Here is a 23,899-nt window from a genome sequence, read left to right as displayed (position 1 = left end):
GTCCCCCCCCCAGCGCCTCCCTCCCACGCCCACGACCCCCGGTGGCCGCCGCCCGGTCCCGTCCCGTCCCGTCCCGTCCGGGGGCGCTCCCCGCGCCGCCGCCGGCAGATGGCACAGCAGAGGCGGCCCCGACCCCCGGCCCGCCCCGCACGGGGGTCCTGGGGGGGCTCCGGCATCCCGAGCCCCCGCCGAGCCGCCCGCAGCCCGCTGTGCGGGGCCCGGGAGCCGTCCCCGAGCAGCCCGACGGGCACCGGGCCGGGGAAGGGTCCGGACCGGCCGGGACCCCCGCCCCGCGCCCTGCTCGCCCCCCCCCCCGGCCCGATCCCCTGCTTTACCCCGCGGAAGGTGAACGAGCGGCTTCACGGATGGGTTGTGCCGGGGGCGAGGGGAGGCAGTGCGGGGGGCGCACACAGGCCGGGGGGGGCTGGGGGCTGAGGCGGGGGCCCGGGGGGCAGCTGGAGCTGGGCTGGGCTGAGCCGGGGAGGTCAAACCAGGAGCATCCCACGGGTGGGCGCCCGGAGCCCCCTGCTCGCCCCGGTGCCCCCAGCCCCGTGCAGCGGGACCCGACCCCCACGGCCCCGTTCCCGGGGGGCTCTGCCCTCCCTGGGCCCCTCCACAGCGCCGTGGGGTGCGGCGCAGCAAAACCCCTCGGAGATCCCCCCCGGCAGCGTGGGCACCGAGCCCCAGGCGGCCCCGAGGGGGTGGCCAGGATCCCCCCTTCCTCCCTGCCTCGCGCCCTCGCTGCACATTTGGCTTTTTCCTGTTTCAGGTTCGCCTGCAGAGCCGATGAGGAAATAAGGCGGCGTCACACGCGCCGTCCTGACAGTTGGCTCCAGCGAATGTGGCCGGCGGGGTAGCAGCGGGGCTGGCAGCGAGGCACCCCCGGGTGCCCCCCCTCCCACCCCCGGGCAGCGATGTTCTCCCGCAAGAAGCGCGAGCTGATGAAGACCCCCTCCATCTCCAAGAAGAGCCGGGCGGGGAGCCCCATCCCGCAGACCCTGCCGGTGAGCGCCGGGGGCCACGGGGACGGAGGGGTGGGTACGGCCGGAGGGACACGAGGAGGAGGAGGAGGGAGCTGAGGAAGGACCCACCGGGCCTGGCTGGGGGGATTTTGCCCCAGATGAAGGGGACGGAGCAGCGGCTGAAGGGCCTGATGTGGGGAGGGTGGGCGAGCGGGGCTGGGGTGCAGCAAACTGGGGGGGCCCGGCGGTGGTGGATGTGACCGTGAGGCTGTGTGGGCAGAGGGACCCCCGGGACTGCCTGGGGGGCGGCAGCAGGAGCCAGGGGGGACGCGGGGCTCGGGCATTGCCTCGGCCCTGCCGTGTATTTATTTACTCAGCAGCAGCCCAACGGTGCTGGGGGGGGGGCGAGAGGAAGCGCCTCGCCTCCGCGGGGCAGCGGGCAGCCGGGGTTCCTCCGCGCCCGTGGCACTGCCCGCCCCGCGCCTGCGCTGCGCCCCAGCCCGCGGGACATGCCTCTGGGGGCCGGAGAGACGAGGCCACCGGGCCCCCGGAGCCCACCCGCGGCTCCTTAGCGAGGGGGGCCCCGTCCCCACGTCCCCGCGCCCACCCCCGTCCCCACGCTGCCGCTCACCCCCCGGAGAGGGGCCTATGGGTGGGCGCAGCCTGCGGGCGCGGGGGGCCGGCTGGACGCAGGGATGCTCGGCCGGGCGTCCGGGAGGCACAGCTACAGCCCCTACGCGGCCGGGCGCCGCAGGACGGGTAAAGGCAGCTCCCCCAAGGGCTCCCTGGACTCGCTGCCCCGCACGCCCAGCGTGCGGCTGACGGTACGGGGACGGCGGGGGGGGACCGGGCTCTCGGGGCCGGGGGCACGGGGAAGGGTCTGCAGCGGCCCCGCTGAGGGCAGAGTGCCCGGCGCGGCTGAGGTCTGCAGCAGCCTCGTGCTCCGGGGCCGGTCCCCGTAGGAAGGCGCCCGCCGCGTCCGCCCCAAACTCGGCTTCCGGGCCCCGAGAGGCAGCGCCCGGCCGGGGATGCTGGGACCCAGCGTGCTCGAGTCACAGCCGGGGGGCTCTTGGGGGCTGGGGGGGTGAGGACAGCCTTGGGACCCCTCCCCACGCAGCGAGGGCACCTGGGGGCGCAGGGGTCCTGCTGTGCCCAGCCCCAGGGCAGATGGAGGGTGCTGGTGCCAGGTTCTCCCTCCCCCAGTTTCACCCCCCGAAATGGGGGCTCCCTCTGACCGCCACATTTTGGCAACGTCTCCATCAGTGGTCTTGGATGTGTCACCTTCCCCGTCCCCGTCCCTGGCAGGGCAAGGGACAAGGGACAAGGGACAAGGGACGTGCCAGACCTGGGGATGGGACGGGCCCAAAAAGAGGAAGGGATGCGTGGGGCCGGATCCTGCCCTCGTCTGGCTGCGTCAGGGCCCTCCCCGGGGACCAGGGGCCTGCAGTGTTGTGGGTGCTGCTGGGGACAGGGCACTGCCACCCACGCAGTCCTTGTGTTCCCCCCGGGACAGGCCTGGAAACAACAGACCCAGGGCCCTAGGGGACAGTAGGGGAAAGTTGGGGGACAAGGGGCAAGGAGGGTGGGGGGGGACCAAGCTGGCTGCTGGCTTCAGAGCCGATGGTCGCTGGTGGAACACCCGTACCAGGCGGTTAACCTGCAGGGAGCCCGGGGGGGTTAAGGCAATGCCAGCCCCAGAGCTGCCCGTGATGCTCATCCCACCCCCCCCAGGCCCATCAGCGGTGCCGGGGGCTCTCACAGGGCTGGGGGGCGCAGCCCGACCCCTCCAGCCCTGCCAGCACCAGCCCCCCAGCCAGCACCCCGTCCCTTCGTGCCCATGGGGCTGGGGGAGCTGCCCCGTCCCTCCCTGAGCTGGGGTCCCAGCCGTGTGTCCCCCCCCCCCACAGGACCTGTCCCGGAAGGATTGCCTGGAGGCGCCGGGCTCCAGCCTGGGGGATTTGCCCCCCGCCAGCTCCAAGCTCAGCAGCAGCCCCAGCGCCGTGGGCACCCTCAAGCGCCCCACCAGCCTCAGCCGCCATGCCAGCGCCGCCGGCTTCCCCCTCACCGCCGGGGCCCCCCGGGCCATGCCCAAAGGCCACAAGACCCCCACGTCCTACAGCCCCATGGAGGGGGGGGAAGGACTCTTCATCGACGTGGAGGACATCTCCCAGCTGCTGACGGACGTGGCGCGCTTCGCGGATGCCCTGGAGAATCTGCGGGACGTGGTGCTGCGAGACGGTGGGTGCCGGGGGGGGGGCAGGCAGCGGGCAGCGAGGCTGGGGCACCGCAGACCCCCCCACAAAGCCACCACCTCCTGCACAGCCACACGGCTCTGCATCGCACCGTGGCACGGGGCTGCGGGGCACAGGGGATGAGGGATCCAACGGGGACAGGTCCAGGAGCACCCCGAGCCCAGGGGCAGAGCCAGATCCGTGGGTGGGGGGCTCTGCCTTATCCGGGAGGGGGCCGGGACCCCCGGGGGCTGTGCAGAGCCAGCGGGCAACCGGTGGCGGGTGGCTGCCGGGAGCTCGGAGCCAGGATAACGCGGCTTCCTGCCTGCGAGCTATTTTCATCCGCCCGCTTTCCTGTTTACACAGCAGCGGTGCCAGCTGCCTGCCAGGGCCCCCGGCCCCCGTGGGGCACCGGGCACGGCCCCGGACCCCCGGCCCTGCCTCGCTGGGGCAGCCGTCGGGATGGGGGCGATGCCCCGGAGCGGGCGCAGGGCTGGGAGGGACGTGGGGCCGGGGGCTGGGGGCGTCCTGGCTCCCAGGAGGAGAAGGAAGCAGCAGCGATCTGGTCTTCCCCGCAGCGAGGTGGGGCTGCCGGGGATCACATGGTGCCCTGTTTTCGGCACTGGCTTTGCAAAATACGTTGACGCATCCCCACTTGTCATGGAAAACGTGGCACTGCCTGGCCCCGGCGGCTGGTGCGGAACGCACCCAGGGCTCTGCACAGCCCGGGGGTGGCAGCGCTGGGGCGATGCCTCCAGGTCCTGCAAAGCCGTGGGCACTGCAGGGCAGGGAGGGGGTGGCCCCGAGCTCACCTGCAGCCACCCCATTGCCTGTCCCCCTTGGGGTCGGTGATCACCAATGCCCCCAGTTTGCTCCTGGCCGAGCTGTCCCGCTGGCACAGCCGGGACGGGGCCGTCCCCGAGGTGGCACAGGGGGAGAGGCCGGGGCTGGTGCACGGGGACATCCTCAGGGGCACGGTGTGGGGATGTGACTGTGATTTTGGGATGCAGCCATGATTTTGAGAAGAAGCAGAGGGAACTCCTTCCCGAGCTGGTGCAGGGATGGGAGGGGAGGGTTTGCCCAGCTGGGCAGCGGGTGCCAGGCTGCCCTCCTCCAGTGCACCCTTAATGTGTCCTTATGGGATGCTCATCACCACCTTAGCTGGCTGTCCTCACCCTACCCCGAGCCCCTGGGGCTGGACCCTGCCTCCCCCAGCCCCAGGCGGGTGGCTGGAGCCCCCCGAGGGGCTGCAGTCCTGGGGCCGGACCCCCGGGATGCATCCAGCCCGGCTGGACACGGGGCACGGCCGCGGGGCGGACCGGCTGCATCCCCCCCCGGCGGGAAGGAAAGGGCGGAAACGAGGAGGAAATTCCCAAAACGCTTTCAAGGGAAAAATTTACTGCTGAGGAATAAATGCCTAAAAGGCAGGGCTGCCCCGGGCCCAGCACTGCCCCGGGTGGGGGGACGGGAGTGGGAGTTGGCGGTGCCCATCCTGGGGTCCCCAAAGGCAGGGGATGGGGTGCACGGTGCCGGTGGCCCTGCCCACAACGTGGCTGGCAGGGGATGGGAGAGGGGCACCAGGGCTGGGGGGCAGCAGGGGGGCAGCGCTTCAACCCCCCCTTTTCTTGCAGACCCCAAGGAGTCCCAGCGGCCACAGGCCCATGAGTGCCTGGGTGAAGCCCTGCGCGTCCTGCGCCAGGTCATCAACAAGTACCCGCTGCTCAACACCCTGGAGACCCTGACGGCGGCGGGGACACTCATCTCCAAAGTGAAGGGTGAGCCCAGGGGGCTGCGGGCCCCGGCCCCTTCCCTCCTGCCCTGGGTGGGGATGGGGGGGCCCGGGGAGCCCATCTGGGGGCTGCCCCATAGATGGGGTGAAGGCATCGACAGCCGGGACCCAGCCCCACACCCTCCTGCCTGCCCCACAGTGGGGTCTGCTCCTGCCCCGTGCCCCCCACCCCGGGCAGGGCTGCCTGGTGTCGGTGTTTGTGTTCTGAGGGCTGTGCAGTGCCAGAAATGAGAGCCCAGATCCCTGCCTGGGGCTTCCCAAGCACAGCTAAAACACCCGGCTCCTGTCCTGCCCCTTGTAGCACCCCCTGTTTTTAGGGGGGGGTCTACAGAGCTCAGATCCCGGCTGGGGCAGAGCAGTTAGAGCCGGGGCGGGGAGGGGGGCGGCTGCGCTAACCGCAGGCAGAGCACAACACTGCGTCACCGCCGCGCTTCCTGGACACCGAGCGGTAACCACGAGGGGACAGGAAGCCTCGTCGCGGCTGGAAGGAGCTCTGCCATGGGGCTGGCCCCACGTGGGGCCGCGGGGCCCCGAGCTGGAGCGGGATCCAGCACCGATCCCGCTGGCAGTTGGGATGGGGCAGGTCCAGGTCCGGGTCTGGGTCCGGGTCCTCCCCAGCAGCAGAGGAACCAGGAGCGCCCCTCGGCCCCGGCGCCTGCAGAGCGCGGTCAGCGCTGGTGCTGCCGACGGTTCCTCTTTCAGCTGGGTGGGAGGAAGCCTCCACGCCTCGGGCAGGGGGCTCTGGGGGCAGGCAACGCCGGCAGCGAGGCAGGTTCACGGTCAGCGGTGTGTTTTTGGCAGCCCTGGATGCCCCCAGCCGGGCGGTGACGGTGACAGGGCTCCTGCCTTTCCCCCACGTCCAGGTTTCCATTACGAATCCAACAATGAGACAGACAAGCGGGAGTTCGAGAAGGCCGTGGAGACCATCGCGGTGTCCTTCAGCAGCACGTAAGGGTTTAGGGCCAGGGGTCCCACAGAGCAGTCCCCCCGGAGCCCACCGCCCCCTGCCAGAGCCCAGCCCTCTCCCCATCCCCTCACACATGCACGGCCCCCACGTGGCGGCTGGGGACCAGCGGGACCCTGCGGGGAGCATGAATGTACGGTGAGCGTGGGCACCCCTCCTGCTGCCACCCAGGCAGGACCCCGAAGGCAGCTCCAGCCCCTGGCCCACGCTCTCCTCCTCCACCTGCACCTCCAAGACCCCGGCAAAAAGCCCAGCTCCCCCTGCCTCGGGCCGACCTGTCCCCAGACACAAATGGGGTCAGTGCTCGTCCTCCCTATTGCTGACCCCGGTTTGTGTGCCTCTTCTCACAGCGTGTCCGAGTTCCTCATGGGGGAGGTGGACAGCAGCACCATCCTCTCCATCCCGCCCAGCGACCAGAACCAGGTGAGTGCTGCTGCTCCCCGCACGGGGGTCTCGATGTGCCGGGGGCTCAGCCCCTGACCCAGGGATCCAGCTCACCCCTGTGCATGCACGCAGCACCGTGTTTCTCCAGGGATGTTCCCAGCAGCTCGTGGCCTTGCTGTAGCTTGTAGAATTCAAGCAGCAGCAGAAGAGCTCCAGCAGCTCGGGGTTGCTGCCTCCCCCCCATCCGCTGCCCTTCTGGCTACTCCCCTTCCTCTTACCTGATGAATTCCTTTTCCTTTCCCAATTTCTCAAGTCTATGGAGAGCCTCTACAGTGGGATCTCTGGAAGCGTCGTCATGCCTGCAGGCATGGAGAGCTATGACACAGGTGAGCAGGGGCGAGGGGGCAGATTTGGGGTGGCGGGGCACCCAGCTGAGCAGTGCACCGGCAGGACCAGGCGTCCTCCCATCGCCACCGCGCTCCCCAGCCACACGCGGCCCCTCGACTGCACCAAAGCAGTCAGAAGGGCGAGGGGGACGCCGTGCTGGAGTCTGGATGCATCCTACACAGGGCTGGGGCTCACATTTCTGGCAGTGTAGCTCCTGGAGATGGTGCTGGCAGGGCACAGGCTCGCTCCCCACCTGCTCTAACCCCACACAGCCGCTGCCACCAGCACGGCACGAGCCCACGACCCAGCTGCTCCTCCCAGCAGCGAGCGGAGCGTGAAGAACCTCATTACGGGCACAAAAAGGGCTTTGAAGCACAACTGGGTGCTGGCAGCCCGGGTTGTCACAGGAAGGCGTTTCCTGGGCTGAGCAGCCTCTGGAGGCACAGCTGAGAAGCTGCTGCTGGTGGCACCGGTGCCTGCAGGACCGCGGCACGTTTCGGTATGATGCCAGCACAGATAACAGCGAGCGCAGCAGGAAGGAGCCTGCACTGAAAGCTCAAGGCTGAGGCAGGCAATGGGTCAGGAAACCTTGCAGGCACAAGCGAGGCAGCTCTGCTCAGGTGCTGGGGTTTTCCTGGCTGTGCTGGTGGTCTTGGAAACTCGTGAGCAGCAGCAGCCCGGTTCAGCATCACTCCCCTTCCTCTCGTCCCCACGTCACAGTGCGGCCGGCTGCGGAAGAAGTGGACGTCATGCTGCAGCGCTGCGAGGGAGGCGTGGATGCTGCCCTCCAGTACGCCAAAAACATCTCCAAGTACATGAAGGACCTCATCGGGTACCTGGAGAAACGGACCACGCTGGGTGAGGCGGGACGGATGGCGGGTGGGATCGCCACCGCGGGGCTCAGCGCCCCAGGGCAGCATCGGGACGGGTCCCTGCCCTCTAAGGCCACACGCACGAGGCTGAGGGAGCCACAGCTTCTGGATCTTGATCTGGAAATGGGTTTGCAACGGGTAGTTGGTGGCTGCCTCCTGCTCCAAGAAGCTGGGGCGTGCAGTTTGCTCCAGGAGCTGCTATGGTGTGGTTTGTGGTCAGGGACGAGCCACTTTTCCCCTTTGGGAAGGGATCTGCCTACGTTGCTGTGTCTGCAGATGCAAAGACTGATGGCTGGGGAAGGAGGGAGCTGCAGACACTGCGAGGACAAAAAGAACTTCATTCCTGAAGCTCTTGATAGATGTTTGGAACCCAATCAGCAGGGAAACCCTTGGGTTTCATCTCTTTTCACTTCCAACCTTTTCCTTCCAGAAATGGAGTTTGCCAAAGGGCTTCAGAAGATGGCAAACAGCTGCAAGCAAACCATCACCCAAGAGGTAAGTCCACGGTCAGGCCTCCCCCGTGCTCCTCCTCCAAACGCCGCACCGGGGGACGCGTCTCTCTGCTTCGTGCTGCGGTGCCGAGGCTCAGGGCTGTGCGTTTTCTCCTTTCTCAGACAAGCATGCCGTTCCTGTCCATCTACTTGCTGGCCCTGGAGCAGGATATGGAGTACGGCACCTCGGTTCTGCAGACTGTCAACACCCTGCAGCACCAGACCTTCCTCCAGGTGAGGGGATGACACGGGGCAGCTCTTAGCCAGTCGCCTGCTCCTCCCGGGGGTTAGGTACCGGGTCTAGGGGAAAATCCTCAGGTTCAGCAAAACCCAAGGGCACCTTTTTGCCATCCTCCTCCTCCCTTGAGGCCTCTCTGCGATTGAGCATCCCCTGTCTGCACAGACCAAGCCTCGCTGAGCTCCCGGGGACTCTGTGGGGCTGCCCACAGGGGAGAGGAGATGTCCCGCAGAGGGTGGCTGTTACTTAGGAACTGGACCTGGCACTTTCCAGGCTGCAGTTTTCCATCCACGACACAAACCCTGCCTGTAACCGAGCCCAGCGGTGCTATCCGGGACGATCAGCACCCTCGCAGCAGGCTGCCCTTGCAAAGCCCTTAGAGCCAGGGGAAGCACAGCGAGCGTTCAGCTGATTGTTTCTCCCTCCTGATCCAGCCGCTGACGGTGAGACGCCTCGAGCACGAGAAGCGGAGGAAGGAGATCAAGGAGCAGTGGCACCGGGCTCAGCGGAAACTGGTGAGGAGCGAAGGCGAGCAGCCCAGGCTGGGTTTGTGCTCCTCAGGTCCAAGGTACCCCCATGAGATGTGTCCGTGAGGATTTGGGGCTCCTTACCCGTCCTGAGTGTGGCTGCTTTGTGCCAGGAGCCTCTTCCCAGGCCTGGGGGATGCCACAGGGGGTCCCAGGGGTCTCCCTGCAACGCAGGAGCTGGAGGGGACACTGCTGTGCCACGTAGCCCCTCTGCATCAAGGGATGGAGGAGAGCTTTGGGAAGTCCTCTCCTTCCACACATCTTCCACGAGTGGAGCTCGTTGGTGTCAGACACAAGCCCAGGCTGTGGCCACACACATGAATCTCTCAGGGCAGCTGTGAGGGGCTGCGGGAGGTGACTGGGAGGCAAGGAGCCGCTCACAGAGCTCAGTCCTCACCCTGGGTCGCTCCTTCGTTGGCAGCAAGATGCAGAGGTCAACCTGCGCAAGGCCAAGCAGATATACATGCAGCGCAGCGAGGAGCACGACAAGGCCAAGTACATGGCCGCAAAAGCGGAGGAGGAGCAGCAGAGCACCACCAGCGGCATCACCACCAAAGCCCTGGACAAGAAGAGGCGGCTGGAAGAGGAGGCCAAGAACAAGGTAGGAACACCACAGCTCCAGTTGGTGGCTGAGCGTCCTTGCCAGGAGCATCTCACGCCTTGCTGTCCTAGCACAGCAGCAGCCCGAAATGATGCGGGCTGCACCGAGCCCCCCAGCCCCCAGAGAAGCAGCTCTCCTTACCCACGAGCGGTTTCATCTCCTGCTCTCCCATCTCCCAGGCAGAAGAGGCGATGGCCACCTATCGGACCTGCATCGCAGACGCCAACACGCAGAAGCAGGAGCTGGAGGACACCAAGGTGAACTCCCTGCGGCAGATCCACGAGCTGATCAAGCAGAGCGACCAGGTCATCAAGCTGGTGAGTGGGGCAGGGGGCAGCCCCAAAAAGCCAAGGGTCGGGGCTGCAGACCCAGCACTGCTCCGGGCTGACCGGGGGCTCCTTGTTTCTCCTTCCCTCGTGTATCACCTCACAAAGCTCACGCCTGGTTTTCTCTGCGTTAATTTTAGGCCACAATCGCCTTCTACCAGATCATGCACATGCAGACAGCTCCGCTGCCCGTCTACTTCCAGACGCTGTGCGAGAGCAGCAAGCTGTACGACCCCGGGCAGCAATACGCCTCCCACGTCAAGCAGCTGCAGCGAGGAGACGAACCCGATATCCAATACGACTTCGAGCCTTACGTGTCACACAACGCCTGGTAGGCAGGCAGGGAGGGAATCGCCCCCCGGTTGAGATTGTCACGCATCCCTTTCCCTCGCATCCACTTGGACGCCCCCTTTTCTCCTTCCTCCCGCCCGCCAGGTCCCCCTTTATCCGGACGCGGAAAGGCAGCTTCAATGCCAACGACTTCTCCACGAGCAGCAGCCCCGACGGGGCCGGGCTGCCCAAGGATGGGGCCCCCTCGGAAGGGGGGGCAGGAGCCAAGGAGCAGCAGAGCGGGGCAGGGGCCGAGCGGAGAGGTGAGCCTGCGGCGGGGGAGCCCCTGTGCAGCACCCAGCGCCCTTCCTCCTGCTCAGGGGGACTCCAAGGGCTGGCACCAGCAAAGCAGGCTGGAAAAGGAACCCTTGCAAGCTCCATTTCCTGAAGGACAAGGACACACGAGCAGATCCATTTTGATCTGGGCTTTTTTCTGGCTCTTTTTCTTGTCTTTTGCTGCCTTGTGTTCCCTGCCGGACTATGCTCCATCTTCCCATCTCTTCTTTGCCTTGCTGAGTGTGCTCCTGAGGGTGGTGAGAGCCTCTTCACCAGCCTTTAAATAGGAAACCGAGCAGCTCCCATCAGTAATTCAAGCATCTCCCAGGAGCTAGGCTTGCTTCCTGCGTTCAGGAGGACATCTCAAACAGAGTCTGTGTTTTCTTCTGCAGGTGGGAGGGGACACCAGGTCCATAAATCCTGGCCAACCTCTGTTTCTGAAACCGACAGCAGTCTGGACTCAAACACGGGTAGGTACAGCACGCAGCCCAGGGCACGCAGCCTTCACCCTTCTGATAGCATAAAAACAGAGCGTCAGAGTTAGGTGGCATCTGTTCCTACCCCTCTTATTAATATTTTTAAAATCTGCCTTAAAATAAGACTGCACGGTGAACAACCACTGACCCCAGCCACTATAGGATGGGATGTGGGACCCTGAACCACTGCCCTGCTGCATCCCCCCCTGCAAGGTGCTGGCAGGGGACACGCTGCCCCCGCTGCCCTGGGCTCCTCACTTTCCCTTCAGACCTGCCCAGCAGCACAGGGCACAGAATTTCTTGCCGTGGGACGCAGCCACACGCTAAGAGTGCGCTCAGACCAGAAGCAGCGTTGCCAGCGGTCTCACTGGGGGTTTTGTTTTGGCAGGCGAATTCAGCCATAAACTCCAGCGGCTGTCCTCCAACGGCACCATGTCCTCCAGCGAGGAGCTGGAGGAGAAGGACGAGAACGCCGCCTCCTTTGAGCAGAGTAGGTGACAGCGGGAGGCGAAGCGGTGCTTCTGCTGGGCGCGTGGCCCCCCACCCACACACCACAGCAGTGCCGACTGCGGGTTGATTTTCCCCAAATTCGGTAGTTCTGGAGGTAAACTGAGCACTTGCTGGGAGGAGAGGTAAAATGGCAGGAACCCCACGAGGAAGACGTTTCCTTTAGCAAGGGATGAGCTCTGCTCAGAGCAGCACAACAGGAGCTGGGATCTCAGCGTGGGTTGTTTGTAATTCGCCAAAGAATGAGTGCACCCGGGGGGTGAGGGCCCCACCACAGCGACCCCTCCTGCTCCAGCCCTGCCGAACCTCGCCTCCCCAGGAGCCAGGACGTGGATGAGTTCCTCCTGTTCTGCTTGTAGGCATCAACGGGATCACCCCCGAGATGACGGCTCCGACGGGACCCTTCCGAAACGTTGGCTTGTCCAAGGCCGCCCAGACCCACCGGCTGAGGAAGCTCCGGACCCCTTCCAAGTGCCGGGAGTGCAACAGCTACGTTTACTTCCAGGGAGCAGAATGCGAGGAGGTGAACCTGGGGGAAGTGGGAAGGGATCTCAGGGGGGGTGGGACGGGTGGAGGACACGTCCCAGGAGCTGGGTGACCTCAGCTGGACGCGCACTGTCCTGTGACTCGGTCTGTGATGTGAGCCACGTGTCCCGCAGCAGGCGTGTGGGGGAACTTTTCATGCGGGTGTCGTCAGATCTGCTTCAAACCCAGCCCGGAGCTCAGACACGCAGACGGGCAGAGCTCTGGGGGTAACCACAGGCAGCAGGTCTAGGTTCCGTGGAAATGGAGCCACCAGCTTGAATTTTGGGGCAGGATTACCATAGTGCTGCTCCTCCCTGTGCCCAGGAAGGCAATTCCCTGCTGCTCTTTCTTAGTGCTGGGACTGGTTCGAGCTGCTGGGGTCGGTTCCACTGGGGCAGCCCCGTGATGTCTCCAAGGAAGGCATTTCTCCTGTGTTTCTCCTGCCCACAGCCTGCTCTGCCCCTGGCTGCGTCTGGCTCTCAGCAGCTCCTTTCCACCCCCTGCCCCTGTCCCAGCTCCGAGCATGTCCCTCTGCTTTCCAGTGCTACCTGGCCTGCCACAAGAAGTGCCTGGAAACCTTGGCCATCCAGTGCGGGCACAAGAAGCTCCAAGGGAAGCTGCAGCTCTTTGGGCAAGACTTCATGAAGGCTTCTCAGAGCAGCTCGGACGGCATCCCCTTCATCATCAAGAAGTGCATCTCCGAGATTGAGAAGCGGGCGCTGAAAACCAAGGTGACTCACCCCTCTTCCCTCTCCTTCAGCTACGCTGGCTCAGCTGCCTCCTCTCGATGTGAACTTCTCTCTTGGCACGAAGACCTCAGGCTCAGAGGTTGCAGGCTACCAGCAGGCAGGAGGCCAGAAAGTCCCCTTATAAACCTGGCCCTGGTACTAACAAACTCTGCCATGGGAACCCGCTTCTCGTGCCTCCCTCGCCTATGGAAGGGGAACACCAGCAACGTCTGAGCTGGGACAGGATCTCCCAGACCTTCTGAGGGGGATTTCCAACCCCAAAAGGACAGGATGGGAGCAAGAAGCTTGCTGTCTCAGGCAAAGCTGAAGAGAAACATCCCTCCTCCTCACCTCAGCTCCACTTTTCTCTCTTTGACAGGGCATCTACCGCGTGAACGGCGTAAAGACCCGCGTGGAGAAGCTTTGCCAGGCGTTTGAGAACGGGAAGGAGCTGGTGGAGCTGTCCCAGGCCTCCCCTCACGACATCAGCAACGTCTTGAAGCTCTACCTGAGGCAGGTGAGGTGCCCGCAGGAACTGACACTCCACAACCAAGGCTGGCTCTGCTGGGTCGGGGTGATCTGATGGTGGGGGGCAAGAGGCCCCTCCTGGCTGGGAAGGGGTTGGGATGGGTATGTGGATCCATGTGGAGTGGGGAGGAGAAGGCTGCCCCTGAGCAGCGCTCCCCCTGCCTCTCCTCTGAGCTCCTGCCCCCCGCCGAGCCGCACGCCATCGGTGCATGGCTCCTCGCGGTGCAGCGAGATGCCTGCCCACAGAAATACGCACACAGAAGTACAAAACCCTCCCTCCCCTGCGCAATTGGGGAACCAGGCAGGCGAAAGGGAAGCGACCCAGCAAAGGTCACTCCGCACGGCACGGCCGGGGCCGAGCTCACTTCTCCCCAGCGGCTCTGCCCGCAGCCAGCCCCGGGCTCTGCCCTCCCGACATCGGCAGAACGCAGAGCTCGGTGCAAACTGCGAGAGCCACATCCTCAAAGGGGCCACCACAAGGCAGGAGGGGAGGAAGCAGCTTCTCTGTTGCTGCAGCCTCGCCACTTAACGCTCCGTGCTGCGTTTCCGGAGGGCTGGCGGCACGGTGCCAGAGCTCGGCTCCCCCGGCACGGTGCTCGGCTCAAAGCTCGTCCCTGGGTTCCCTGCCCAGAGGCAGGGAGAGACAGGCTCTGAGTTGTCTCTGCGGTTTCTCCAGAGAAGAGAAAGCAGAGTGCAGAGAGAGGAAGGAACGAGCAGTGAGCCTCAGTCCCATCTCTCGGTACATTGCGGAGAAATCCATTTAGGTCGCTCTGTCAGGGCGCCGAGCTGGAGGGAAGCTGCTCTGCGGCGAAGGCAATCCATCCCCGGCAGCCACCTGTTTAAGCCACCCTGAAAACATCACCGGTGCTGCAAAACCACCAGCTGGTTAACTAACACGCTGCCTGGGGTGCTTTATGCAGAGTACAAGGCAAGAGGTTCCACCTAACCACCGCCCCGCCTGTGCTGCCGGCTATGCTGATTGCATCTCCCTCCCCAGGAGCAATTCATCCCGGCCTCTCTAACCACCTCTTATCTACTGGGAGGCTGCTCTGCCCTCCCTGAGCCAGGGCTTTTGGAGAGGGGAAAAAAAAAAAAAAAAGAGAGAAATGCTGCGCCTGGAGGCAGAGGCTCTCACGCCCCTCTCCCCGTGTCGTTGCAGCTGCCCGAGCCCATCATGCCCTTCCGCATGTACAACGAGCTGATGGGCCTGGCCAAGGAGAGCCTGCAGGGCAGCAGCGAGGCCAAAGGCAGGAGCGGGAAGGGGGGGCCCGAGCTGGTGGACAGAGGAGCCGACACGGACAAGGTGGTGGTGACCCTGGTGCTGAAGCTGAAGGAGCTGCTGAAGGAGCTTCCCTGGGAGAACATGGCCACGCTCCAGTACCTCCTGCAGCACCTGAGGAGGTGAGAGGGGCCGGGGGCTCCCCTTTTATCCCCAGGGTGGGAATGGAAAGGGGCAGGGGCTGGGAAGGGAAGGTGCAGCCTCCCCCCAAGACATGCCTGGCTCGCTCTCACGAGCTGCTCTCCCTCCTCCCAGGATCGTGGAGGTGGAACAGGACAACAAGATGACCTCGAGCAACCTGGGCATCGTCTTCGGGCCAACACTGATGCGCCCCAGGCCCACGGACGCCACCATCTCCTTGTCCTCGCTGGTTGACTACCCCCACCAAGCCCGCATCATCGAGGCGCTCATCATCTTCTACTCCACCATCTTCGAGAACAAGGAGGCCCCGCTGCTGGCCGACCCCAGCAAATACACCGCAGACACCAAGGAGGAGACAGCCAGCGGCACCAGCCTGGTGAGTCCAGGGGAAGGGAGCACACGACCTGCCCACACTGGGCCACCGGGCGGGCACAGCGCTGCTCCTGCTCTGCCACACGTCAGTGACCTTCCCCGGCCCTGCTGGGCCACCCCACGCTGCAGGGCTGGCCAACGCAGTTGGCTCTCTGATGAAACTTACTGTGCTTCATCCCGTCCCTGGGTGCATCCCCACTCCACTTGTGATTTTCTGTCCCAAAAGAGCCGTCTGAGTCAGGCAGGGGTGGGAGGATGGAGCCTCGCTGCCTTTACACGAGGACAGGAGGTTATTTTGGTGGGATCTCTGGAAGGGGGGAGTTGTCCTCCTCGTGCCCTCACCGCTGTCCCTCTCCCCCCCAGGACGATGCAGGCTCGCAGCCCGCAGCTCCGCACGGTGCCACACCGTACCTAGCACTGCCTTTGGACAAGGAGAGTTTGGATTACAGCACGGACTCGTTTGGGGGTAAGCAAAGGGCACTTGGTGGCTCCTCTCCAGGGGGGGCATGGGGCTCTGGGGGGGTCTGAAGGGCTCCAGGGGGCTTTGCCCTCCCATGATGCCAGCTCCATGCTTGAGCACAGCCAGAAGCCTCCACCCGATGGCTGCAGCCCCCTCTCATTGCCAGTAGCTGCTGACACGGCCCTTGGACACGGGGGGCTTCACCTTCACGATTTGTTCTCTGAATTCACCTTAGTAAAGGGGCCAAGGACATTGGGAGGACCGGGAGGTAACCACGCCATCCACTCAAGTGGATCCCAAGTGAAAAAAATTGCAACCAGAATGCCCAAATCCATCTTCACGGGAGGGTAGAGCCCAGTTCCACTAACAGCAGTGACCCCATCCCCTGCCCCCAGTGCCGTGGGTTTGCTGAGCCCTGGAGCTGGGGGTGACGTGCGGCTCCCTGCACCCCTCAGGGTCCGGCGACCGCTTGGTGGACTCCGACTCGGAGCTGGAGGACAACGGGGAGCCCCCGGCAGGCGGCGGGCCCAGAACGCAGCTGACGAAGCAGGAAAGTGAGACGAGCACAGACGAGGCTCAGTTCTGCGACGATGGCAGCGAGGGGCAGCGCAGCCGGACCTGCAGCACGGGGCAGTCGGACACGGAGGGCTCGGCGCCGCGCTGCCGCAGCCCCCCGGGAGAGGAGCAGAGCGACCTCGAGGAGTACCCCGAGAGCGGCCCGGGGGCTGCCCAGGGGGACTGCGACACAACCCAGCCCAGCCACGGCTGCCAGGCCCCGGCCCAGCCGTGAGCAGTGGCTCCGGCCCGCCTGAGCTCCTGGCAGGGAAACGCGGGCACCGGGGGGGCACGGGGCAAAGGCTCGGAGCCGCCATGGGTGGACCTGAAGCTCGTGAAGCTGCGGGGTGGCAGGGAGTGCATGGCCACGAGCCCACTCGGGAGGGTTTGGGGTGCCCACTGCAGCCCAGTCCCCGCTGCCTCTTGACTGAAGCTTTCACACAAACCCCCCCGAGTCCTCCCTGGCTCCCAGAGGGGAAAATTCGCCCCCTTCGCCTCAGCTGCTGGGAGCCACAGGGCAGAGCCCCCACCGGGTCCGGCCCCTGTCCAAATACGCGTTTCTTTGAACGGAGCTGAAGCACGGGGACCTTTTGCTTCTCTCAGACTGGGGAGGAACCCCGGCCTTCGCCGTGCCACTCCCCAGGCTTCAGTTTTGCTGCTGGTCCTTAGTCCTACGGCTCTTCTGCGGAAATACACGCGAGGCTCCAGCTGAGCTCATCCTCCCTGCTGGCAGCAGCTCAGGAGGAGAGGCTGCTGGCAGGAGATGCAGGACAGAGCTCCCCGAGGAGCAGGGGGCCAAGGGCTCCACGGCCCCAGGACCAGGGGTGCAGCAGCAAGGCCTGGAGCTGGCAGCTGGACCTGATGCCTCCTGACACTGCTTGCAGTCAGAATAACACCACCAAGGAGTGAGGGGCTCCGCAGAGCCCGCTGAAAGCCCCCCGTGGCACCCCCCCAGAGCAGGCATTGCGGCCACGCTGCTCGCTGGGGCTGGGCAAGGTCCAGGCCCTGTTTACAGGCAGCTGTACCAGGCACCCGCAGCCCAGCCCCGCGTTTACCGCCTCAGCACTTCCACTCAACGCAGGACTGAAATAGCAGCGTGCCCTTCCTGGCTCTGCCAACGACGTCTGCACTGCTGCTTGTATTTACGGGCATTCTTCTACTTTGCAAAGAGCAACCCGCAGGCTGAGCAAGCTCAGGGGACCGGCTTTCCCAGCTGCACGTTGTGCGATCTCAGGGTTTTTTTTTCGGTAGACATTTGGTCTCCAAAACCTCAGCTGTGGCAGCAGCAAAAAGCTGCTGCAGGTCACCAAGGGGCAGATGCATCCCCACAGGATTGACATCGCCTGAACCACCTTACAGCCCCTGCCAGTATATGAGGCTTTGTTGTTTTTTGTTTTTGTTTTTTTTTTAAATATAACCCTTCAACATGAATCTGCTACCTCTGCTGGCAACAGAACTTAGAGGGTTAAACAAGACCAGCCAAAGTATTATTTTTTTCAAAGCTATGAGACTTTTCTGCACTGAGGCTTAGAAAAACAAGTAGATTTTAAGCTTAGAAAGAGCCAAAAGCTGCTTCCTTCTCCTGCCCTGCTTGTACCTGGACCTGGACTGTGTTCCTGCTGTCACTGCCGAGTGCCGCCGGACCCTTGCCCTGGGAGGGCTGAGATCAGCAGAGCTCAAGAGCTCCCTGCAGATGGCACAGGGGCTGGCACACACAAGTCACACACGAGACAACTCTCAGTCCACGGTTCCTCAGAAATTGCACAAATCCAAAGCAGTTCTCTAATAATCAGCCTGACCCTTCCTCCGTGAAATGCTGGGTACCAAATCAGCTCTTGCACTGCCTACTCGCCTGTCAGGCCTCACCTCAACAGGTCCCAAGAGCATCCACATGAACGGGACAGTGAGGGGGAGGCAGACAGATTTCCAGCCAAGGAAGCCAAGCGGGAGAGGAGTCCCAGCTGAAGATACCCTGAATGGGGTTTGGAAGGGTTACGCACACCTCAGCACTGTATAATTGGGCAATCGACCAGACGTTCGATCCCTTAAGAGGATCAATCCCCAACACAGTAGAAAGAGCCTGGGCTTTGCAATTGCCAGAGCTCTCCTAGACTAATTGGAAAAGCATCTCAGCACAGTAGGGAAAAGGTACACGAAACCAGAGATAAATTTTACAGCTAAAAGGTTTGTAACTGAGCCAAAGAAGAGCTAGAGCTATTTGTGAGACAATCTGCTGCACAGCTCTTCAACGAGATGGCTGGATTCTTCCAGCAGGTCATTTTCATGGTAGCAAGGGAAATTTCTTGCTATCAGAACTGCTACCACAGGCGGTACCACGTGTGTGTGCGAGGATGGATGACGGGTGAGTGTGAGTGAGGGAAGGGACAAAAGCTATGCTTGAGCTTCACGAGGTAACAGGCACCCTTCTGTTTGTATATAAACTCAGCGTGAAAAAAATAAGTGTTTGTTGTGACATGCCTGTACTGCTGTATGAAACTACCTTTTGTGTTTTGCTGTGTTCAGGTTGACCTGCTTCCAGAATGAATAAAACTCATGTGTTCCAACCCGTGTCTGTCCTGGAGATCAAAGTCTTCCAGGCTCATATGCCCACAGCTGCAGGGGCCTAAGCACTGTAATGAAGTACTAAAAATAGCTCCAGCAAGTCAAATGAAGTTTAAAAACCCTCAGGAGACCTGGAACAAATTAAAAATCAAAGTAATTGGGGTGGGGACAAGCAACTCTCCTTTGCAATGTTTGAATACCAGTCTCAAAACAGAGGTCAGAGGCTAGAACAGCTCACAACAAGGTAAGTCTGAGCCGCCGTGTTAGAACTGCACACGACAGCCAGACACGTCAGAGCTCTGCAGGATGAGCTCTTGGCTCAGCCACGAGGAGTTCAGAGCTCTAGCAGCAACACATGTATATTCTAAACAGAATGAAAAAAAACAGGAACTTGCAAAGGCCTTAAGGCTTTGATACAGGAAATGACAGACAAACACAGTAATAGTGAAGAGCACTAAGAGTGCAAACCTTTATTAAAGGTAAGGTCCTATAAAACATAATAGGAAAGCAAAGGCCTTTTTCCACTCACTTCCTCCCTGCACGCTTCAGCTGCTTCAAGTTACTTTTCATGGCATTAGTCCTTCATGAAGGACAAGGAGTTAGAGCAAAATCTATGCTGGAAAACGAGGATCTGGGCCAAGAAAAACAACTGCATGTGTGAAGAGGCAGACACTTCGGAGCATTTGCAAATTGCCAGGGGTGGGAAGATCAGAGCCGTCACAGGACACTTCTGCACCTGGAAGAAAGAGAGCCTGGGATGTGGAGCAGCTCACACCTCACCTCCCCCAGCAGAGCACTCAAGGCCGAGCACTCCACCTCACCTCGAGAGCCCTGCATCACTGCACCAGCCTGTAGGTGATGTAGCGGCCCGCAGTCTCACTGGGTCGTATGATCTTCACCACCTGGAAGGCCGGCAGAAGGAACTCGTGAGGGAGAGAAGCTGCTGGCAAGTTTTCCCTACCCAACATGTCTGTGCACTCGCACCCAGAAGGGCCACAAAACTGCAGCACTGGGCAGCCACTGGGCACAGGGGGTGGCAGTTTGGGGCCGGTGTCACAGCTGCTGGTTCCACAGGCAGCCAGGACTGTCCCCAGAGCTATCTGCTGTCCAGAAGCCTGCCTGGCTTACACATCCCAAAGTAACCCGTAACAGCTTTTATATTTGAATGAGAGCCTTCTTGTCTCTGGAGTCCTGCAGTACCGTGCTACCGCAGCCCCCTGCCCTGCCCACAGGGCACTGCAGCCTGACACCAGCCTCTTTCTTACCTGTCCTCGCTTTATCCCAAAGTACCGGGCCACAGGATCCCCAGCCTGTATCCTCGGGAGCTGGTTCTCTCTCAGCTTACTGCACAGAGTCAAGGAGAAGCTTCACCAGCACAACGAGCACGCAGCCCAGGTTTCCCCTTGTTCTGAGGCCAGGCACAGCTACCAGAAGCAAGCAATAAACTGTCACAGTCGGATGCTTTCATTTGCAGCCCAAAGCAAGCACACATCGCACCCAGACGGGAAGGGAAGGAACAAACAAAGGATACTATCTGGCCAGCAGCTCGGTTACTTCTTCTTTTGTCATGACGACATGCTCTGGGACCAACTGTAAACAACAGAAGAAGGAGACTGCAAGACCAGAAATTCTGAGAAAGCAGCTGTCTCCGCACAGCGGCAGGACAAGCAACGTGCAGGGAAGGAAGAGAACTACAGAGCCCGGCCTTCCAACTGAGGGGAGGTCTCTCAGAGCAGCCTGAGCCTCAGCTCAGAGTGAGACCGACCATCCCACTTGTGTTCCACTCCCCAGCACCGCTCACCTCATGTTCTGTGATGTTGATCAGAAGCTCCTGCTGCAGGAACTGCTCCAGGATGTACTTGGGAGCCATATCCACCAGGGACTGGGGAGGAAGAAGCAAGTCAGGCCGCAGCACTGCTCTAGGACAACCCCACCTGTGTTCGGACCAGCCAATTGCGAGTGTGGTAGTGCTGTCCTTGTGCTGGCACAGGTACAGGTACCCGTACAGAGAGCAAACAGCGCTCCTGGTATCTCTGTTTCTCCCACCAGCCCCTTGACTACTCGTGGCCTGCCATTTGTTCTGCAGCCAGAACCGGCTGTTCTGTTTAAACACCCCAAGAGCCTGTGTCAAGGCATGACTGCTTTCTGTGGAAGATTTTCTCTGGGTTGAAATTCGAGGTTTTTGTTAACCTGAAGCAATACCAAAAAAACAGAAACAAACCACCCCCGGGTCGCGATAGCCGAGCTGATAGGACTGCTGCCTCGGTACCTGCTTGGCCGAGGGCGTCATGCCCTGCTGCACCACGATCAGCGCCCTGGTGATGTTCTCCTCCTGCATGCGCTGGCAGTACATCTTGATGGTCTTGATGCCGACCTTGGGCTCCTCTGCAGACAAACCCGGCCGCGGGGTTACGGTCAGGAACCTGTCCCCAACTCCCCGGCCCGTGCCCACCCCTGCCCGGCCCCGCAGCCCACCGGGGAAGAAGACGAACATCTGGTCCGTGGGGTCGTCGTTGTGCGCCACCAGCACCGTGAGGTCGGTGCGGCGCGGGCGGCCCTCGCTGGGGGTGTCACCGAACTGCGCCTTGAACTCCTCCAGCGTCTGGTCCAGCTCGTCCTGCGTCACCAGGTACCCGCGGTCGTGGCACAGCTGCGGGGGCGGCGGCGGCGTGAGGCCGGGGGGCACGGCCTGGACCCCTCAGACCCCGGCCCGGCCCCCCAGCCCCCCCCTCAGGCCCAGGCCCCGGCCCCGGCCTCCCCCAGCCCCCAAGCCCAGGCCCCCCCCCCCAGGCCCTAGGCCTAGGCCTAGGCCCAGTCCCTGCCCCCCCGGACCCCCCCACCCCCAATCCCGGCCCCCCCGAGCCTCCCCAGCCTCCCTCGAGCCCCCCAGCCCATCCCCCGGCCCCCCCAGCCCCACCTGCATGATGGTTTTGCGGATCTTCCACAGCCGGTAGGTCTCCTCATCGTCGTCCATCTTGCCGCTGCCACTGAGGCCCCCGGGCTGCCCCCCGCGACAGGCGGGGCTGCCCTAAACAGGGGTCCTCAGCCGCGCGGGGGATGCTGGGAGTTGTAGTCCCCCTTCCGGAGCCCCCGCCCCCTCCGCCGTGCCACCTCGCTGTTCTATTGGTCACCTGAGCTGTCCGTTGCGGGCCGGACCCTCCCGCGGGCGCTGAGTGGCGGAGAGGCGGCGGGGGGGCGGGGCGAGGGGGCGGGGCGCCATGGGCTGGGGTTGGGGCTGGGGCCGGGCGCTGCGGCGCGCGGCGGCGGCGGCGGCGGGAGCGGGAGCGGGACCGGGACGGAGCATGGTGAGGGGGGGGGCGGGGGGGCCGAACGGGGCCGATTGGGGCTTAACGGGGCGGATCGGGGCCGATCGGGGCGGATCGGGGCCGGTGGGGGCCGGGGGCGGCGGCTGACCCCGTGCCGCGGCCCCGCAGTGCGCCCAGGCGGAGGACTGGCGCTCGGCCAGGGCCATCTACGACTTCCACGCCCTGGACATCGACGGCAACGATGTGAGCCTGGAGCGGTACAGGTAGGGCGGCCTCACCCCCCCCCCCCCCCCCCCCCACGGGGCGACCTCAACACCCCCGGGGCGGCCTCCACGACCCCCATCCCCCACCCCCGCACCCCCCGGGGCAGCCTCGCCCCCCGGCCCACGCCGCCCCCCCCCCCCCCCCGCAGGGGCTCCGTGTGCATCATCACCAACGTGGCCTCCAAATGAGGGAAAACCGCCGTGAACTACACTCAGCTGGTCGACCTGCACGCCCGCTACGCTGAGAGGGGTTTACGCATCCTGGGCTTTCCCTGCAACCAGTTCGGGAAGCAGGTATGGGGTCTGGGGGGAGGGGGGAGGGGAGGGGAGGGGGCGTCCTCCTGACCTTGACCCGCGAGGGTTTGTGCCTGGAGTCGCCCGCTCCACCGAGGGCTTTGCTCTTTGTTTTGGTTCCTCAGGAGCCTGGGGACAACGCGCAGATTAAGGCATTTGCTGAGAACTACGGGGTGAAGTTCGACATGTTCAGCAAGATCGATGTCAACGGGGACGACGCCCACCCCCTGTGGAAGTGGATGAAGGAGCAGCCCAAGGGAAGAGGCACCCTGGGCAAGTGAGTGCGGGGAGGGGGCTGCGGAAAGCGGCCGGCCCCGTGGCAGGGGGGGGCTGGCTGCAGCGGGGAAGGTTTTTGTGTCTCACTCCTGTGTTTTTTTTCTCTCCTAGTGCCATAAAGTGGAATTTCACTAAGGTAGGATTGTGCTGCCTCTTCCTGAGCCACACGTGGGTCACATCCTTACCCGTGGGGGTGGTGAGGGGCGCTTGGAGCGCTGCGGGGAGCGGGATCCTTGTGTCCCAGCCCTGCTCTGGGATGCGGGCGTGGGAGTGCCCCAAGGACACAGATCCCCACTGCCCCGCCGCTCCGCCACCCCCCACGGCTGCAGCGCCTGGGTCAGGGCCAGACTCACATGTTTGGGTTCTGCTTTGCTTCCACAGTTCCTCATCAACCGGGAGGGCCAAGTGGTGAAGAGATACAGCCCCATGGAGGATCCCTACGTAAGTGCTGCCCGCACGGTCGGTGTTTGGGCTCTGCCTGTCCCGTGGCACCCAGCACACGGGTTCCAGGCAGGGCACGGGGGGCTTCTGGCATGTTCAGGGGGCAGCGACGCTCTCACTGCGATGCTCCCTTCTTTCTCACAGGTCATCGAGAAGGACCTGCCCTCCTACCTGTAGACCTGCTCATCTTGCCTGCACTGTCTCATGTGCCCAGCACTGGCCCTCCTGCTCCCTGGGGACTCTTCTCACCCAGCACGAATGACGGTCTGTCTTCAAGCCAGCTTGCTGGTGAGGCAAACCTGAAGATTTGGCGTGCACCTGCTGGAAGAAGGCTTCACAGGGCCAGTGGCCTCTGCTGGGCAACCCCTTTCCTGTAGGCACAAAACAGCACCTGATGTCCCCTTGCAATAAACGTGCTAGAAATGAGTGGTTGTGTGCGTGTCTGTGTGCGGGGTGGTGGGGCTGGAGCTGCTGCGCTGCTCCCCTGCAGCTCGGGGACTAAGACCTTACACAACTCCTGCGCCAGCTCACTAGAGCCCGGCAGGGATAATCCTCATTAGTGCTGACAGGGGAATTAATTGCACACAAAGCCTGGGTCAGCAGGAGCCCCGAGGGGTTCACACAAGAAAAGCCAAAGCAGGGAGGAGCGTGGCTGTGGGGAGCCCCTGTGGGGATCTGTCTCCGCTGCCTGCACCTGGGTGGAATCGCTGCACCACAAACCACGGGGCAGCTCCCAAAAGGTGAAAGATTTCTGCTAAAGCAAGGAGCTGGGGTGGGCTCGAGGCAAGAGTCCGGGCGTGCAGCAGCATCCCAGTGACCCCAATACCAAAGCGCCCAGTTTGGTGGCG

At 63.3% G+C, this 23,899-nt stretch overlaps 3 protein-coding genes across 4 annotated transcripts; 2 read left to right on the top strand and 1 right to left on the bottom strand.

The window, feature by feature from the left end:
* The first annotated feature begins 179 nt into the window (after positions 1-179).
* On the top strand, positions 180-18,513 carry ARHGAP45 (Rho GTPase activating protein 45). Of its 2 annotated transcripts, XM_084499021.1 has the most exons (24): positions 180-345; positions 770-1,004; positions 2,870-3,200; positions 4,825-4,968; positions 5,846-5,930; positions 6,297-6,369; positions 6,644-6,716; positions 7,438-7,575; positions 8,020-8,084; positions 8,204-8,314; positions 8,753-8,833; positions 9,267-9,446; positions 9,626-9,763; positions 9,913-10,103; positions 10,208-10,365; positions 10,771-10,848; positions 11,243-11,344; positions 11,721-11,884; positions 12,429-12,617; positions 12,994-13,131; positions 14,302-14,543; positions 14,677-14,938; positions 15,298-15,400; positions 15,850-18,513. In XM_084499021.1, exons 2-24 carry the CDS (start codon positions 915-917, stop codon positions 16,182-16,184), a joined length of 3,471 nt encoding a protein of 1,156 aa, XP_084355147.1. In that variant the 5' UTR covers positions 180-345; positions 770-914; the 3' UTR covers positions 16,185-18,513. The 2 variants fall into 2 exon arrangements, with proteins under 2 accessions (XP_084355147.1, XP_084355146.1); XM_084499020.1 differs by lacking the exons at positions 180-345; positions 770-1,004 and adding an exon at positions 1,485-1,786.
* A 440-nt stretch (positions 18,514-18,953) lies between these two features.
* Positions 18,954-21,594, bottom strand: POLR2E (RNA polymerase II, I and III subunit E). The gene is made up of 8 exons (XM_084499069.1): positions 21,429-21,594; positions 20,987-21,161; positions 20,781-20,896; positions 20,313-20,393; positions 20,043-20,101; positions 19,777-19,855; positions 19,333-19,413; positions 18,954-19,247 (listed from the first exon to the last, which is right to left on the bottom strand). The coding sequence occupies exons 1-7, from the start codon at positions 21,483-21,485 to the stop codon at positions 19,348-19,350; spliced, it is 633 nt and encodes a 210-aa protein (XP_084355195.1). The 5' UTR covers positions 21,486-21,594; the 3' UTR covers positions 18,954-19,247; positions 19,333-19,347.
* Positions 21,595-21,729: 135 nt separating this feature from the next.
* GPX4 (glutathione peroxidase 4) lies at positions 21,730-23,477 on the top strand (the record flags this gene model as incomplete). Its single annotated transcript, XM_084499073.1, has 7 exons — positions 21,730-21,816; positions 21,946-22,040; positions 22,190-22,334; positions 22,460-22,611; positions 22,722-22,746; positions 22,992-23,051; positions 23,196-23,477. 7 exons carry the CDS (start codon positions 21,730-21,732, stop codon positions 23,226-23,228), a joined length of 597 nt encoding a protein of 198 aa, XP_084355199.1. The 3' UTR covers positions 23,229-23,477.
* Positions 23,478-23,899: the final 422 nt, after the last annotated feature.

This window comes from Aythya ferina (assembly GCF_964211825.1).
Source record: "Aythya ferina genome assembly, chromosome: 26".
Taxonomy (NCBI): domain Eukaryota; kingdom Metazoa; phylum Chordata; class Aves; order Anseriformes; family Anatidae; genus Aythya; species Aythya ferina.
This window is presented reverse-complemented; position numbering and strand designations above follow the sequence as displayed.

Excerpts from the sequence above, each read along its gene's own strand:
- ARHGAP45 (XM_084499020.1), top strand. The coding sequence starts at position 1,658 with ATGCTCGGCCGGGCGTCCGGGAGGCACAGCTACAGCCCCTACGCGGCC. Across the intron at positions 5,931-6,296 it reads GCGGTGTCCTTCAGCAGCAC|CGTGTCCGAGTTCCTCATGG; the intron begins GTAAGGGTTTAG and ends CTCTTCTCACAG. Across the intron at positions 13,132-14,301 it reads TGAAGCTCTACCTGAGGCAG|CTGCCCGAGCCCATCATGCC; the intron begins GTGAGGTGCCCG and ends GTGTCGTTGCAG.
- POLR2E (XM_084499069.1), bottom strand. The coding sequence starts at position 21,485 with ATGGACGACGATGAGGAGACCTACCGGCTGTGGAAGATCCGCAAAACC. Across the intron at positions 21,162-21,428 it reads TCCGCAAAACCATCATGCAG|CTGTGCCACGACCGCGGGTA; the intron begins GTGGGGCTGGGG and ends CCGCCCCCGCAG. Across the intron at positions 20,394-20,780 it reads TGACGCCCTCGGCCAAGCAG|TCCCTGGTGGATATGGCTCC; the intron begins GTACCGAGGCAG and ends CTTCCTCCCCAG.